General features: G+C 38.3%; 1 protein-coding gene across 3 annotated transcripts in view; it reads right to left on the reverse strand.

The window, feature by feature from the left end:
• Positions 1-17,611, reverse strand: part of CACNB4 (calcium voltage-gated channel auxiliary subunit beta 4) — a 354,950-nt gene that overhangs the window by 63,045 nt on the left and 274,294 nt on the right. For all 3 annotated transcript variants that reach the window (XM_069080849.1, XM_069080850.1, XM_069080851.1), the window contains exons 3-5: positions 11,438-11,557; positions 9,856-9,978; positions 1,157-1,287 (exon numbers count right to left, since the gene is read on the reverse strand). In XM_069080849.1, coding sequence (XP_068936950.1) covers positions 1,157-1,287; positions 9,856-9,978; positions 11,438-11,557 — 374 coding nt within the window. The remainder of the gene's footprint in view (positions 1-1,156; positions 1,288-9,855; positions 9,979-11,437; positions 11,558-17,611) is intronic.

The following is a 17,611-nucleotide window of genomic DNA, read 5'->3' on the forward strand; positions in this document are numbered from 1 at the left end:
TTAATTTCTCAATGAAAACTGCAGGAGCCATACTTTTCAATGTGACCCCAGTGCCTAGCATTAGACATGCAATATAGACTCATTTAAGAGTTTGTTGAACTAAATTGAATTTCTATGAGTGCTTCTATGTGTACACAGTGAAACATTATTTTGACCAATCCCAGAAAATATATTTCCCTGCTTCCTCTCCCTCACCCTAAGACAGAATTATTGATAATACCTAAGACAATCATGGTACACAACAGGAAAGAATAAGCAAAGTAGCAATGGAAGAAAGCAGATGATTTCTCGTTCAGGTTTTTCTGTTTTTCTTCTTGCTAATCAAGTTACTGTTAAAGCAATAACATGGGATCCCAAACAAACACTGAAACATTTATGAAACAGGCAAAGGTGGCCCCAACAGAGGAAGGAGATGGAGGAAATAGGTGGAGAAGGGAGTGATAATTGATTCTATTTTAAGGTATTCAAACATAGTGACACATACAATCAATGCTTCAATGAGGGTAGGAACTTAACATACATGGGTCTATTAATATCTGCTTGCTTTCCCATGAGACTTTTAAACATTTGCCCTACAAGTAAGATTTCTATTTGTCCTCTAGTATTTTTTTTAAAGATAGGTTCTCATAAAGTTAAATAAATTCTTCATTTCCTTAGCTAGACATTTCAGACACTCCTGAAAAGCTCTGAGTGGACAAATAGTGCTCTCAGATTATTTGGCCATCCATTACTTTTGGTGCCCTGCCTGTTTGTCCAACAATCTAAAGGTGTCTGGAAAAGAACTATAACATTTGGTCGGTGTGGTTTGCTATGACCTGTTTAAATGGTAGAACAGATTAGTAAGGTTTTATCACTTAACAAAGTAATCTGATGAAGCTTTTGATACCATATATGTTTTGTGATCATGTAGATATAGACATAGTCACAAAATTTCAAATATCAGACTATAATTAGCACATACTTGGGAAAAGTGGTAAGAATGTTGAGATATTTGGATCCCTTTCAGGTAAGGTTTCACAAAGCAAGTCTTATATACCCAGGTGAATTTTGGTTTAAAAAACACTGTGCATTTTGAAATTGATCCTTGAATACAAAAACATCACCTGATCTTCCACTGGCATAAGACAGTTTGAATAACAGAGAAAGGAAATCTTACCCTCCATGAAAACGTCCTCTTTTCTGCTCTTGCTGGATTCGGATATTCTCCAGTCTAAGTGGACTCGGAATAAAGCCAATTTCACAGCCTTCTTTAACCAGCCGCCCTATCCACCAATCATTGTTATATTTCTGTAACGTAGAAACAAAACTAATATCAATCAAAGTGACAGTATATGTACCACCTAACTGCCAATGATTTATAATCATGTCTGTCCTTAGCACTTAACTTCATGCTCTTCCCCCAGAAATCTCAAACACCAACAGATTATGTACAGTGCCCAAGCATCAGGTACAAGGCTGGGGTTAGACACATGAATCCTGGAGTCCCCTGGTCCATGCCCTTTCCAGTTCTTAAGGAATAAATTTTGGATAAAGGATAAATGTACATCACTGCTATCAGACTTGGGCAAGATTGTATTGTCACGTCTGAGATGAGGCACCCCCACCATCCACTCAGTACTCAATAATTTATGGGGAAAAGAATGTATAATCTTCATAGAAGGCATATAATTTGAAATGTGGAATTACAAATTGAGGTTTATTTTTATTGTGTAAGGAAAGCAAATATATACTGGAAGACCTTGTAAGCTTGTTATGTATCTTTATGATGACAGCAATCTTAAAGCTGACTTGATGACTAACTGTATCTCCAGTATTTCCATTCTGTATAAAATTTCATAACATGTAAGCCCACATGCAAACTTAAAGGCCTTATACAATGCAGAGTAAGGTTATGGGGATGACCTTATCTGATGAATAAGGCAAGAGCTGACTTATAATAATAGACTCCCTGAGCTATTGTCAATTATTCTGTATCGCTTCTTCTTTGGCAAGGGCTTCATTTGAATAATTCCTGGAAAATAGATATTAATACCATTGTCTCCAGAGTCTCCCGGGAAGAGGTCAAACCTTCTCTTGGCTACCTGTTTCAGTGTTAGGTTTCCTTAAGCTCTTTTGCTCCAAAAGTATGTTTATATTCTGAAAGGTATCATTTATGTAGAGAAACTAGTTTAACTCAGAGGGATGTGATAAAAATACCAAAATGGTAAAAAATAAAATTTAAGATGCTGTATCTATCATACTTTTCTAAATATGAGCCTTATTTTTTCTTCAAATCAGGTTTGTATAAACCCTGACTGTGGTCTATAATTGGTATTAACTTTTAGTCAAAACTGTTATACCCTATATAAGCTCATTTCGTCTCTCACAGGAAATAACCTTTGGATTGGCAAGGGCAGAGAAACTAACAATAGCTAACATTTATACAGCACCTTAAAATCTGTAAAGCATTTTATAGATATTATCTCATTCAAACTTTAGAATGACCCTATTATTATCTCCATTTTACAAATGAGGAAACTGAGTCCAAGAGAGGATAAATGATCTGCCCAGAGTTTCAGAATAAGTCAATGCTGGAGTTAGAGGAAATTAGGTCTACATGATTCCAAGTCTGATTCTCTATCCACTTTGTGACAATGCCTTTCTGAACAGAAATGATTAAAAAGGAGTTAATACCTAAGATAAATAGGAAGATTGCAAGAGACCACCAACTTGCTTTCAATAAATTCAAGCTGCCAGGCCCAGTTTTACTGAAAGGTCCTAAAAGAACTGGTGGATTTGACTGTTAAGGGATTTTCAGTGAAGTCTGAATGGACATGTAGAACAGAGACCAAATTGGAAAATGAGAGATTCAAAAAATGGGAGAGAAGGAGGCTAAACTATAGACCTAGGAACTTGACTTAGATTCCTGATCAAATATAGAATGTGCCTTATTAAAGAGAAGACAGGGAATGTGGCACAGTGGATAGAGAGGTAGCACTTTAGAAGCCAGGCCACTGTGACTTTAAGTCTGACCTTTGACATATCCTTTCTATGGGCTCTATCCTGGACATGGCCCTCACTTAGCCTCAGAGTGTTACAGGCAAAACCTTGGAAAGAAGATGCTGATTTGCATTGGGCAACTAGGAGTTAGAATGAACAGGCTGTTGGACTTGGAGTTAGGAAGACAGAAGTATGAATCCTGCCTCAGACGTTAGCTGTGTGACCCAGATCAAATCACTTACTTCACCTTTCTTGGTCTGAGATTCTTCATCTGTTAAGTGAGGATAACAGCACTTACCTTACAGGGTCCTTCTGGAGATCCAATGAGATAATATAATGCTCTATAAATGCTAGCATGACAAACTAGTATGGAAAGTACCTTGCCAGGAGGCCTCTGCCAGCTATGAACCTACAGGTCTGATTTTTTTAGGAATTTACCTAAAGACTCAATGATCCCCAAAGAGCTAGCATTATTTCATAAACAGGCCATAATAACTAATGTCATTTTTAAAAATCTTGGTTATTAGACTGTTACAACAGAGGAATACTCTAGACCAGGGTTTTTTTTTAACCATTTTGGTGCCATGGACCCCACTTTGATGTTGTGGTGAAGATTAGGGACTCCTTATAATCATGCTTTTAAATGTATAAAAGTAAATACACAGGATTATGAAGGAAACAAATTCTATTAAAATATAATTACCTAAAACTCTTTTTTAGAAAATTCACAGAACCTACATAGAATTTTCCTAGATTTTATCAAAGCATTCGGCCAAATTTATTAAGTTGCTCTTGTGGAAAAGATGGAGAGATGGTTCTACCAACAATAAAGTTGGGTGAATTTAGAACTAACTGAACAGCTGGACCCAAAGATCCACTAAGAGGTCAATGTTAAATTAGAAGTATTTTTTTAGCTGATAGCCTAGGGATTTGTATTTAATTGAGTACTCCTTAACATTTTAATCAATGACATGGATAAAGTCAAGCTTGTCAAATATGCAAATGACACAAAGATAGAGGGATAGGTAATACATTAAATAACAGAGTCAGGATCCAAATAGATCTTGACAACCTAGAGCACTGGGTTAACTCTATCAAAATCAATCAACCAATAAATAAATACTTATTAAAGATCTCCTGTATACCAGGAACTATGACAGGCACTGAAATGAAATTTAATGTGGGCACATATAAAGTCTTATAATTGAGTTAATTTTTAAAAATCCTCAATCTTACAGTGACAGCATCATATAGGGAGGCTTATCTAAAGAGTGACTAATATGAATATGATATGACAGCTTTAAAAGCTAATGGAATAATGAAACCTACAGGACTAGGGATGGATTAGTTCCTTTGTACGCTTCCCTGGGTGGACTGCATCTGGAGTATGGTATTTGGTTCTTCATATTACATTTTAGGAAAGTTAGTAATAATCTAGAACCATCTAGAGAAGAGTAATCATATTGTGAAGGCCTTGAAATCATGTTTTAGTTAAAGGATTAAAGGATTAGTTAAAGGAACTAGAGCTGTTTACCTCTATGGGACCAATACTGTTTCAAACGTTTTCATGTCTTAGGTCATAAATGAGATCGATACACAATATAGAAATTTGACTCAGTATTCATCAATGAACAACAGCAATGGCATATTGCAGAAATTATGAACACTTATTAAAAGTCCACTGGATACAAGGTGCTAAACTGGGCAGGCATGCAATGTTAAATGAACGCTAAACTGGGTTTAGGAAACCTGAGTTCATTTCCTAATTCAGGCTCTGAGTTGGTAGATAACTCTAGACACCCTAAATCTAATTTACTTTCAGCAGTTACCTTTGCATTAAAGGGAACCAGATATGTTTATTTTAAATGAACAAGGAAGGGGTCCCTTCCAGAAATTTTTGCTTGGACTGCTAGATTTTAAGCTGACTATTGTTGTGAGGACAAAAGTGATGATGACTCATATTCTCTCAGGGCTAAAACTATTTCCTGTGAGTAAGTGTAGCAGCAAGCACCCTAGCATTGGCGCTAGAGTAAGTTAGTTCAGCAAAGCAGTAATTTAGTAAATGGTACCTTGGTGGCCCTATGGGGGCACTGGTATCCTGAAAGACTATGCAATTCCCCCAAATGCTCAATTTAATTCCAGAGAATAGCTCAAACACTGGGAGAATCAGACTTCAATATGTGTCATCCCGGACAGTCCCTATTAGTAGTACTTCGAACGACACATAATGTCTCTTCCGGGAGATGGATGAGAGGAATAGGAGGCACCCTCTCTAGCAATGTCTGGCCACGTCTGCTGACATTCTGTAGCACAAACCAGCTTTCTCACAAGGTCACCTTAGTTCTAGACTTTGAGTTCCTTAAAGGGCTCAATATACTCTCTTTCTAAAGAGATTTTTTTTTTTAACCTGGTGTTTCAAAATCCGAAAACAAGTAGCTGTAATCCCCATGAAATTAACCAGCTCAGGGTTAGCCATCTACATTCAAAAAGAAAAACAAGGGCATTGCTCCCAACTACAAACAAAAATAACCCATAACCTATAACACTATTGTCAAACTCAAATAGAAAGGGTGTGGGGTGGGGAGGAAGAAGCACTAAGCAGTACAAATTGATTTGGAAAGTCACATATTACCATTATATATGATCGATTGTATTTTTATTTATTTTGTTAAATATTTCCCAGTTACATCTTAATCTGGTTCTGCCACACTTGGGAGATTAGGCCAGCAGGCATCATTTTTTGACATCTCTGCCTTAAAGAATATTGAAGAGATAGAAGAACCCATAAGTGATAACCTAACTGATTCTGAAGACACTAGAACATAACTTTAGATATTGGGTATATTTGAAGAGTTCAGGTAAAAAGGCCTGGACACTATTTTGTTGGGAATACCTTATTAGGATATGGTGTAAGGCAAGCCAACTTTTATTATTTCGTTAGTGGGGCATGTTATAGACTTAGGTTCTCTGCTAATCAAAAGTAGCCCTTTGTTGCTCTACAAAGAATTATTTCACATAAGGTAATGTTTTCTGAATCGGGGGTATATTGTGTCCCAACTCATGTGGGTACCAAATTCTTATGGGGCAAGAAATTTTTAGCACTTTTAAAAATTAAAAATGGAAAAGTTATGTACAATTCTAGTGATACAGACAAATGAAGCGCTTCTAAAGAGAAGGTAATAGGGTAAAGTGCACATTTGAGTGTGGATTCATAGAAATATGAGTATTTCTTAAAGATACAGTAGTACTTACTTATAATGCTGGTGTTAGGGACAAGTGATGACACTGGCATTATGGGTTGTGTTACATCAGGCTTGCTATGCTGCTGCTCTTTTCAGGGGAGGCATGGTACATCCATGGGAGGTTCGAATACCTATTGCTTCTATTATTCTATACCTATTGAATATTCTATTCTATGCCTACTGAAGTGCATTTCACTTCATCAATTGGCTATTAATATCCTTTCAGAATCTGGATTATTAATTGTATTTAGAGAATTTTGGCCCCCTCAACCTTCCATAGTCCCTGTCCCCAACCACAAAATTAACATTCCTAGGATTTAAATACTTAAATAAATTCTTTAAAAAATCTTCTAAGGAAAAGGGATTTTTATAAAAGACATAAAACATATTTTTGCAAAAAAAGAAAGACAGTGGCTGAGAATTCTTCCCAGTACTTTCCACTCACGGTACTGGTACTTTGGACTATAGTAGATTTACTAGCTTTATTCTAAAATGGTCTGAAATCTCCCGTGGCAAGTGGAGGTCATTATGTTGTTGGGGTCAGCCTATCATGTTGTGGGCACTGTGTGAAGCACTGGAGAAACAAGAAAAGGAAAAAGGCAGTTCCTATTCTCAGGGAGCTCCCAAACTAAAATTAGAGGGGAGACAATATGCAAACAGCTATGCACAGATAAGACATATATGGGATACACAGAGGGTAGTCTCAGAGACAAGGCAATGAGATTAAGGAGGATTAGGAAAGATTTCTTGCAGAAAGTGAGACTTTGTTGTTGTGGTAGTTGCTGTTGTTGTTTGTGCTTCATTCAAGAAGAGGACCACAACATCAGGGAGGTGATGCAATGACTTGCAAGTGAATTGGATTTAAGTGAGGTAGGACTGTGCAGTCACCAGCCTCACTTTCTCCTTGGAGTCAACTGGGTCCAGGGCCCAGATATAGGTCAGGATGAGTGGAGATAGCTCTGGTTGCAGTGGGACACCTTGGCTTTTTTAAGCCAAATCTTGCAGAAAGCGGGACTTTAGATGAGACTCATAGGAAGCCAGGAAAGCCAGGAGATAGATATGAAGGGGGGGCCCTTAAGTCATATGAGGACAGCCAGTAGAAATGTTTAGTTGGGAAATGGAGTGTCAAGAGTGAGGAACAGCAAGAAAGCCAGAGTCATTGTGAATATGGAGGGAAGTAATGTATAAGAAGACTGAAAAAGTAAGAAAGGGGAAAAAAGCCCAGAATACTCAGGGTGAGCTGGAGCAGGAAGAAGTAGAGAACCAGAAGGATGCTGACAGACCCATCTGAAAAGTAAGACCTTGCATATATCTTCCGGTGTGGGGAATTGTTACTGAACCACTGACATGGCTGTAATTGCAAAGACCTATTGTTAGGGCAGGAAAACGGCCATAAGACGTTGTTTGTAAAGGTACGTGTGGTCCACAATTATAACCCCCTTCACAATCCATATCTGTATTTACAGTAACAATCAGCCTACAACTGTGGTTAAGTATCATTAACCAAAGAGAAGTGCAACTCCCATATGGCTATGTTCTATAAAATTAACTGAGAAAGCTACTGCGAAAGTCACTGGGGATTTTCTTTTCATGCCTGATGATCATGTAGGCTGCATAATGATAACAATAATAACAACAGTAACTGGAATACACATAGCACTTAAAGATTGATAGAGTATGCGACTCAAAATAGCTCTGTGGGGTAGGTAGTGCAAGTATTATTTATCCCCATTTTACAGATAAGGACATGGAGGATTAGAAAGGTCAGGTGCCTTGCTCAGAATTACACAGCTTTAGGTGTCAGGGCTCTTAAACCCAGGTCTTCTGACACCAGTGTTCTTTCCCCTCCACCATGCCCCCTGTGCCTTAATACAGGTATACCTGAAGACACTTAGTCATTTATCTACAGAGTAGCAGACATTTTCCTGTTTGTAACAGTCTAGATGTTTTGGTGTCATATGTGTACATACAGCCTTGGAATCACTTGGGCTTTTTTTGGACCAGACCTATATCTTCATTGAAAGGGGGAATTACCAAAAAGGAAACTCCCTCTGTCGGTAAAGGTTTGCACCTACTTTGTATTTTATGGTTCCAATGAATTGCCCAGGTCACTGAGGCATTAAGCAATTTGCCCAGGGTCACACATCCAGAGTGTGTCAGACATGGAACTTGGAGTCATGTCTCCTGACATATGATACCACACTGATCTCACACATATTACAAACAGTATAAATATTCTAAGCAGAAGTGCAACAGTAAATATTTAACAACCATCTCCCCAGAAAAGAAAAATAGATACATGATATATTTTAAGTTTAAACTGCATATTTTTTCTATCACTTTCTAAAGCCTAGATAATTAACAAAATGATAAATTAAGCCCTGATTTATAGGATTTGCCAATTTCTAAGGCATTCTAAAAATTTAACAATCAGCTCTTGTTAGCCAGTATGAGCTGACTCCAGGACAACTCATAATTTTAGAACATGAATCCTCATAGTATATTCATGAAATTGTTAGGAAATTCCAGTAGTTCATGTAAGGTCATACTGGTAAGTGGATGGGGAAGGATTAGAATCTATAAATGTTCTCAGTTAAGATCATGACATGAAAACTTTCATATTTAAAAAAAGCTAAATGAAGGAAAACATCTTTTGAAATTATGGTTTTGTTTTACTGTGGCACACTTGACAATATTTTGTTGTCTTGTGTTTATGTTTCTCCTTCTTCCCAGATACTATTCTGCCTGCATTTTTGCCTCTTTGACCTCCTTTCCTCAAACTTTTATACCAAGCCCCCAAATTCTGAAAGTTTGTTTTTACTGCCCAGCCTATTGTTTCCCAGCTACAGTTATCCCTTCCACATAAGGGCACAGCACCCCAACAATCTGGAAAAACCTCAAAACTTTTTGGCCTTCCCTTCATACCACAGAGGTCTAATTTTTTTTTCTTTTTCTCTTATGGGATGTTTACAGCACCTTATTATAAAATCTGGGTGAAGCATTTGGTCATAGGCTCTATGTTATCTGCTGGCCTTTGTGCGTCATCTAGAGCTTCCACAAAACTCCCCCAGAATTTCCATTTAATTTCTTATGTCAACCTATGATATATTAAAACTATGATGGGGAAAGTTTTGATGTGGAAGGGCTAACTGTATTTTCTTCCCCTTCTCAACTTTAGCACCTTCATTTGATCACACTCATTGGCTGAGTTCCAAGTTTCCAGTGAGTCTACAATAAAGATTTCAGCAGGTATGCTTTCTTTGGGAGAGAGTGTTTACCATAAGCTTAATCTGCTAGTGGACTGATGTTTGGTTGAGATGGATTCCCAGAGTCCAGTAAGGTGCCGTCCATCCATAGTGATTGCTAAATTACCAGAGGATAACCTGTTTTCTTCCCCCAAAATACATGCTTTTAAGGGATGACAGCAAATTAGTAGTTAAACGTTTTAATAATATAATCTCTACGATTTTATGATGCTAAATTTTATAAGGGTTCAATGAGCTCAGGTTGCCCCATAAAACAATAATATGGCATATTGGGAGTAATCAGGTTTTCTCTCATATTAGTCTGGCTCAGATCTCACTCTCAGGTTTGGGCTTTTAGTAGGAAAGAAAATAAAGTGTTTTATATTTACCTCTTTAATGTGCAGAAAGTCCTTGGCATCAAAGGAGATGGCAGTGCTCGGAACAGGGACGTCTTCATCTAGAGCTCCACAATAACTCACATTCGTTTTCACAGCAAATGCTACAGGTTTCGACTGCGGACAGAAACACATGAAAAAAGGGAGAGAGTGAGGTACTGTAAGTTGAAACTTTTCAAATTGAAATATTTTCTTCTGGATATTAGTGTAAATCAACACTCAGGGAGAAATGCTGAAAGGATTTTGTATTCTCATGTATTCTGGAAAGTCAGGAAGTCTAGGGAGTTTACAATGAAAATGAATAGGAAATATGTAATAAATCTCAAAAACACTAAAGAGTCAAGGCAAGGGATGGTGAAAGTCATCTAAAGCATTTCCCAGGGAAGTTATTGACAGGTCCTGCCCTGGAAAATAAGTGTTAGCTTTGAAAGACTAAAGAACTCTGATCAATGCAAAGACCAACCTTGATTTCAGAGGACCAATGACAGAGCATGCTATGTACCTCTTGGTTATTCCAAGATCATTATTCCATAATCCTCCATATATAAGCCACTTTGTGTAACAACCTACATTTGGACATCCATAATTAAAACAAATCAGATCTTGAAAGAAACTTTGAAAAGCCAGAGCATGAACAAAATGGTTCTCATAGGATGCATGGTATTATGCTAGCACCCATGATTGCTACTGGACAATGCAACTGGATAGCAGCCCATCATACAAGAATTGCATACATGCTCTCACTGTCTCCTCCTTCACGAAGGTACTGAGTACCTACAACTTCATCTTTCTTCAGCTGATGAAGATGTGTACTTACCGTATTTACCTGACTCATTTTCCCGCATTGCCCTTTTCATCAGCTATTTTACTGCTAAAGTGGGGAAATGAGGAGAAATCCTGCAGGTAAATAGCTCCCAGCTGCTACTATAAATAGAGGTGAGCCTCAGGGACTCTCTCTTTCTGAGGTATGGGAAGATCTGACATTTAACAACATTCTATAACTCCTGTCTTTCCTGCACCTCCTTCCTGATCATGGCTGTACTTATATCTTGAGAAACTAGTGTTTCTCACAGATAGGGGATGAGATGGAGAAGGAAATAACATGGAAGACCCAGAAAGACAAACAGAGAAACCAAGAGAGTGTCAGATCTAACCTGCCACGCCAGTTGATCTAATGGAGAGTGAAGGGGCAAAGAACAGAGTTGGCTTCTAATTGTCCCTAGAATAGCTTTGTGCTTCTCATTGTGTTCAAAGACCAGGGAAGAACAAGCTTAATCCTGGCTGAAACCAGCTGGGTGGCCAGTCTGCAAGTGACTGGCACTTCATAAAGGGAGCACACAGAAGTTGTGTATAAAGGGAAAAAGGGTTGGTACTTCAGGAAGTGATTGCTTACCAAGGGCATTATTCATCATTTTCAGGTGGGAAGGAATCCTACTACAGGGCTATAATCAAGTGTTTTAACTGGATGCCAACAATATGTGCACCATTAGAAACCTGGAAGGCTGAGACAAGGCATTCGCAGCCAGGTCCCACTAAGGTCAAGTCATGTCTGAATGAAAGAGAAAAAAAAAATCACCTTTGCCCTTTCAAGTTGAATAGCTGCCTGTTGTTCTCTTTCCTGACGAATTGCTTCTCTATCCTCTTCCAACGATACATCTGAATCAGACGGTCTGCTTGTATAGGAATCCGCTGAACCCTGCAAAAGAAAACATTCAATAGAACAGGACAATGAGAAGAATATTAAATCCTCAGATTCGTAAGAGAATCCAGGGGTGTGTTCTTTTCATTTGCATGAAAACCAGTGCAGAGAATTTGTGCTTTATTGTGGATATAAATTTAGAATGTAGACTTTAGCAAGGCATCTGGGTAACTTTAAAAGGTAGCAATACTGCAAGGGAAAATATTTTGACTAGACTAAATGCTAGGAAATATACTGCAGACAAAATTATGCAATATTAAATCTTAACATTTCTTGTTTTCTAATGTCTTTACATTGAGCAAGCATTTATCTGTGGAATTTGTACTTCACCCCCATTCTTTCATATGTATGTATGTATACATGAAATAATTATACTGGAAAAAGACTTTCAGCCTCTTATCCTAAGGGAAGGACTCAGGTTAATGATTACCTATTAGTCAAAGTTTACAACAGAACAAAGCAGGCTCCTATACAGTCATCCTGTGGTTTTTCTAGTTTACATTTCAACACTATATTCTACATAAAATTCTTTCAACTTGTCATTCAGCCTGCACCCAGCTCTGACAAGGCAATTGCAAAGCAGAGAAATATGTTTAGAGCTAGGAGCAGGGATATGCAGAGTCACACTCAGAAGGGGGTCAGCTCCACTGAGCAAGAGTGAAATCACACCCCAATTCAGGTGAAGCAGCAAGCTTAGCATCAACGGTTGCCACTTTGGTGGCAGAGAAGCAAGAAGAGATGAGATACTAGACTGTCAAATTGAAGGGCTGGAGGAGAATCTGAAAGACTTGCTTTCTCCTAAAATGGTTTCATGTGGTCACCTTATTTTAAAGGGTGGCAAGGCTGAAACTTATAGAAAATTATGAAATATGTGTGTGTGTGTGTGTGTGTGTGTGTGTGTAGTCTGTTGGATGGTGATTTGTTTAATTTTTTTTGGCTACAGCAAATGATGAGGAGTGTCTAGTTCACTAGTTCTAGTCCTTAGAAACTGCAATATGTTGGTAGGAGATGCACACACTCTGAGAAAATCAGGGATCCTGGAGAGTTCTGAAATATAAGCAGAGAGATACATCCTATGTCAAGGCAGATTCAGATGAGAACAGGAATGCTCTCCAATGCATGTGCATCATGTGGCAAACTCTCTCCCCCAGTTAGAGTCTAAGTTCCTTAAGGGCAGAAATAGTTTCACTTGTCTTTGTGTCTCCTGCAGTTTCTGATACATTTTAGTCAATTGGTCAGCTACCTTTAATTAAGGGCCTACTGCATGCCCAGCCCTGTGCTAAGTTCTAGAGAGACAACATGTAAACAACTCTGTTTTAACAAGGATACATAGAGGGGTGGTTTCAGAGGGATGTCTGTAAGGTAAACAGGACAAAGACAGGCTTCTTGCAACAGGGGACATTTTGGCTGAGACATGAAGGAAGCCAGTGAATCAAGGAGGTAGAGACAAGGAGAGGGAGCATTGCAGGCAAGGGGAACAAGACAAGTTGAGAGATGAGTTTTGTGTGGGAGCATCAGCAAGGAGGCCAGTGTTACTGGATCACAGAATATATGGAAAGGAGTGAGGTGTAAAGAGACTGGAAAAGTGGGAAGGGGCCAGATTAGGAAGAACTTTAAAAGCCAAACAAAGGATTTTATATCTTATCTTGGAGGCAAAAGGGAGCCCCTGGACTTGGTTGAAGAGGGGGGTTGATATGGTCAGACTAGCCCCTTGGGGAGGTCAATTTGACAACAGGGTACAGTATGTATTGGAGGGAGAAGAGACTTGTGACTGGGAGGCCAACTAATAGGCTACTGAAACAGTCTAGGTGGTGGTGATGAAGGCCTGCACCAGGGTGGCTGCAGTATCAGAGGAGAGAAGGGGCCATATACAAGAAATGTTATAAAGGTAGAAACAAAAACAAGTGTTTTTCAAACTGATTGGATATGGCATGTGAGAGAGTTAAGAGTCAAGGATGACACTGAGCTTGTGAGTCTGGGTAATACGGACAATGGTGGTACCCTCTACATTAAAAGTAAGTCAGGAAGAGTTAACGGTTTGGGGAGAAAAGTAATGAGTTCATTTTGGGACATGTTGAGCTAAAATGTATTTAAGAGACATCAGATTAGAAATGCACAATAAGCAGTTAGACATATGAGACCTCAGAAGAGTAGTTAGGGCTTGACACTTTTGGATGTGAGTCATTTGTATAGAGATGTTAACTGAAACTATAGGTGTTCATGAGATCAACAAGTGAAATGGTATATAGAGAGAAAAGGGCCCAGAACAAAGTTTTAAGCATTAAATAATACTTACTGATTTACTGATTAACATTTTAAAAAGTGTTCTTTGAAGAATCTGTTTAGATTATGTTCAACAAATTAAACTTGCACCAAATTTTTTAAACAAATATATGTGTGTGCATGCATACACACACACAAACACATATATACATATGTTTCAAAAATCTGGGTCCACAAAACAGATATGTTTAAAGGGGATTATTCACATTTTTAAAAAATGTTTTATTTTAACAAATTTTTTCAGGAACACACCTATTGCATAAAGTTAGGGACACTTGTATAAAATCCATTTGATATTGAAAGGGAAGAAAGACAATAGGATTCTAAAGTATATATAAATACATGTCCTATGATTTCATAGTCTTTTTTCAAAACTAAGGTGTGCTCTAATTAGAGTATGAGGCATACAGCAAACCTGTTTCAAACAGTCAGGAGTAGCAGATGTGACTGTATTATGGACATTAAAATGATTATACAGCAGTAAATTGAAAGGGATGCTGCTGCCTCATTTGGAGATTATACATCAATAAAGTCTAATGTCTGCAGTTTACAAGAAAGTGGGCTGCCCCCCAAACCAATGAATCAAAAGCCTAAAACACCCAACCCGCTATTGACACTGGGATTTGGCTAATTTCCCAAGCTATTTTTCAACTTCTCAAATTATGGCATGCAGCCTTCTCAACTCAGAGCTTTCTGAATACTAACTTGTTGGGATTTTTTTTTAATGTGAACAGGGATGTAAGATCTTTTAAATTATTTTATAGATTCTTCCGTCAACTCTTAAGTACCAGAGATTTCTGTTAACATACTTGTTTCTAAGAATTACCACTAAAGGAGAAGAACAAAACAATCAAAACCACAACTGATGACTGTGATAATCAAGGTGTATTACTGATATATCTTGGCTCCTCTTTGAGGGAGTGGAAAGAGTTAGTGGAGGAACTTGAAGTTCGGTCAATTCAACAAATTTTTCTGAAAAGACCTGCTATGTGTCTAACACTGTGCTAGGTGCCAGGGAAGACATGCAATTAAGGTAAACCATATTTCCTGCCTTTGTAGAGTCTGTATTTAGTCTTTTTGTCCAATGTGCCTAACACAATGCCTTGTTGTTGTTGTGTTGTGTTGTGTTTGGCCTTCTTTTCAAAGAGGACCGTGGCTTCAGGGAAATGATGCCATGACTTTCAGTTGACTTTGATTTGAGTGAGGGAGGGCTGTGCGAGGTCACCAGCCTCACTTTCTCCTCCAGAGCCATATGGGTCCAGTGACCAGATATTTTATATCTATATGTGATCACTAACACAGAGTAGGCACCTAATAACTGCTTGTCTGCCAAATTAGGTTCTACTGGTGGTCTAAGCAGTGAAAACAAAGGGTGAAACAATTTGGAAAGGCTTTTTATTCAAATTCTAATTTACAGGATGGGTAGGAACTCATCAGACAAATAAAGAGAAAGTGAGGACATTTTAGGCATAGGAAATGGTGTGAGCAAAAGCACCAGGGCAAGAAAAGGATGGGGTGGAGGAGGGAGATTGGATATGGGAGAAAGACAGGAAGATTAAAGATAACACCAGTGTTTCAAGTGTGGGAAACAAAGCAAATGGTGGGGGCCCCCACTGGCAGTGGGAATCAAGAGAAGGGGAACAGATTTAAGAGACATTGCAGAAGCAGAATTGATGTTTCAAATATAGGAGACAGGGCAAAGGTAGGAACCCAGAGGAAATTAATGAAGTCTGCAGGAAGAACCATTTTAGGGGGAAGAGAATGAACTTAGTTTTGGGTGTTGAGATTTGAAAGGTAGAGATATAGGCAGACTTGGAAGGAAATTGCTACTGCTTAAAAAAAGGAAGCAACATGATGAAAAATGAGGTCTGAAGGCAAAGTGATAAGATAAGAAGTGGGCAGATTCACCTTTTAATGTGGTGTGACATTATTCAGTGCTGCTTAGTGCTACACCAGCATAGAGATTTTATATTATTCATTGCTATATGGTAGTGTGGACAAGAAGCTAAATTTAAGACTAAATTGTTGGCTTTTCAAATGATCAAACTCAGCTGGTCACAAAACAATGGTTTCTGCCCTCCATGTAGAAGGAAAACAGCTGATCACTCAAAAAGCTCACAAGAAAACAGAGTCCCCAGAAATGAAATAGCTAAAATGCAAGATCGATCTTTAAAATTCCTTCCAATTCTGATACTTTTAAAGGAAGATAATGGAATAAATTATTACAAGTGACTGACAATACCTCATGTCCTTCTCCATGCCTGGAAGCACTGGCTGCCCCCCCCCCCCCCCCATACAACTATAGTTCTGCCCTACAGCTTCCAACTTTTCCTTTCCAATGCAGCTCAGGTGCATTATTCTGCATAAGTCTTTCTTGATCTCCCCTAACTACTAGGGCCTTTCTTCTTAGATTACCTTATATTTAACTAATTTGTAAATATAGGGTCTCCCAAAAGCTTTAATAACTTATAACTGCTCTGAAACTTTTGGGACACACTGCAGTGGTATTTATTAACTTTATATTTGGGGCAGCTGCGCTGTGCAGTGGATAGAGCACCAGGCCTGAAATCAACAAGACTCATCTTCCTGAGTTCAAATCTGGCTTCAGACACTTACTAGCTGTGTGACTCTGGGCAAATCACTTCACCCTGTTTGCCTCAGTTTCCTCATCTGTAAAATAAGCTGGAGAAGGAAATAGCAAACTACACCAGGATCTTTGCCAAGAAAATCCCAAATGGGGTCATAATGTCAGAAATGACTGAACAAAAACTTTCTGCTTATGCTATGTATTTTTATATGTGTTTGGTTCCCCCACTAGAAGGTAAGCTCATTATGAACAGGGACTATTTCATTCTTTGTATTTGTATCCTCAGCACTGAACTTAGATCCTGGCTCATAGATGCTTAATAAATATTTGATTGCTTTATAATGATAATATACCAATACTTCAGTGGATCTTTTGGTCTCAGTGATATGTGAACTCTTCCTAACAGTATACATCATGACCTCATCCCTTCTTTTAATGAGAGGTTCTCGTCAATATCTTCTCCCATAAATCTTCCTCAGACAATTCATCCAACACACTAGAGACCTTGTTCTTGGTCTTTCAGTATCCCATCCATGTTTGTGCTGTCCTTCACTTAGCCCTCATTCTCTCCACATGATCAGCCTGCTTCTCCCTGGACACTACCTTTCATGTCAATTCTTATACACAAGTCATCATTGGCAATATGCCTGTGAGAGCTAACATGGTTTAGAGAGTATATAGTGCTGGACTTGGGTTCAAATCCATCCTCAGAGATAGAGATCAGTATCTATCTATCTATCTATCTATCTATCTATCTATCTATCTATCTATCTATCTATCAGCTGTATGACTCTGGGCCTCAGTGTTCTCATCTGTAAAATGAAAAGGCTGGAGGCAACGACATCTAATTTCCCTTCCAACTCTATATGTATGATCCTACTCATATCATCATGTACTTCTCCACTGTCTTTTGTATCACCTGTAATTTTTATTTCATTATGATTAATGGAACAAAGAAATAACAATAAACTCACATTTATATAATGCTTTAAGATTTACAGAACACATGTTTCACAACAATCTTGTGAGTTAGATAGTAAAAGTATTATCCCCATTTTACAAATGGGGAAACTGAGGCTCAGAGAGGGCAATAATCAAGTTCCAAGGTCCAAAATGACCAAGATGGTAACTGGCAGAGCTGGGATTTAAACCCAGCTGCATTCCAAGTTCAGTGTTTTGTC

Source organism: Petaurus breviceps, unplaced genomic scaffold (assembly GCF_028583685.1).
Source record: "Petaurus breviceps papuanus isolate PSGF00001 unplaced genomic scaffold, PetGlider_PUasm1.0 91133, whole genome shotgun sequence".
NCBI lineage: Eukaryota > Metazoa > Chordata > Mammalia > Diprotodontia > Petauridae > Petaurus > Petaurus breviceps.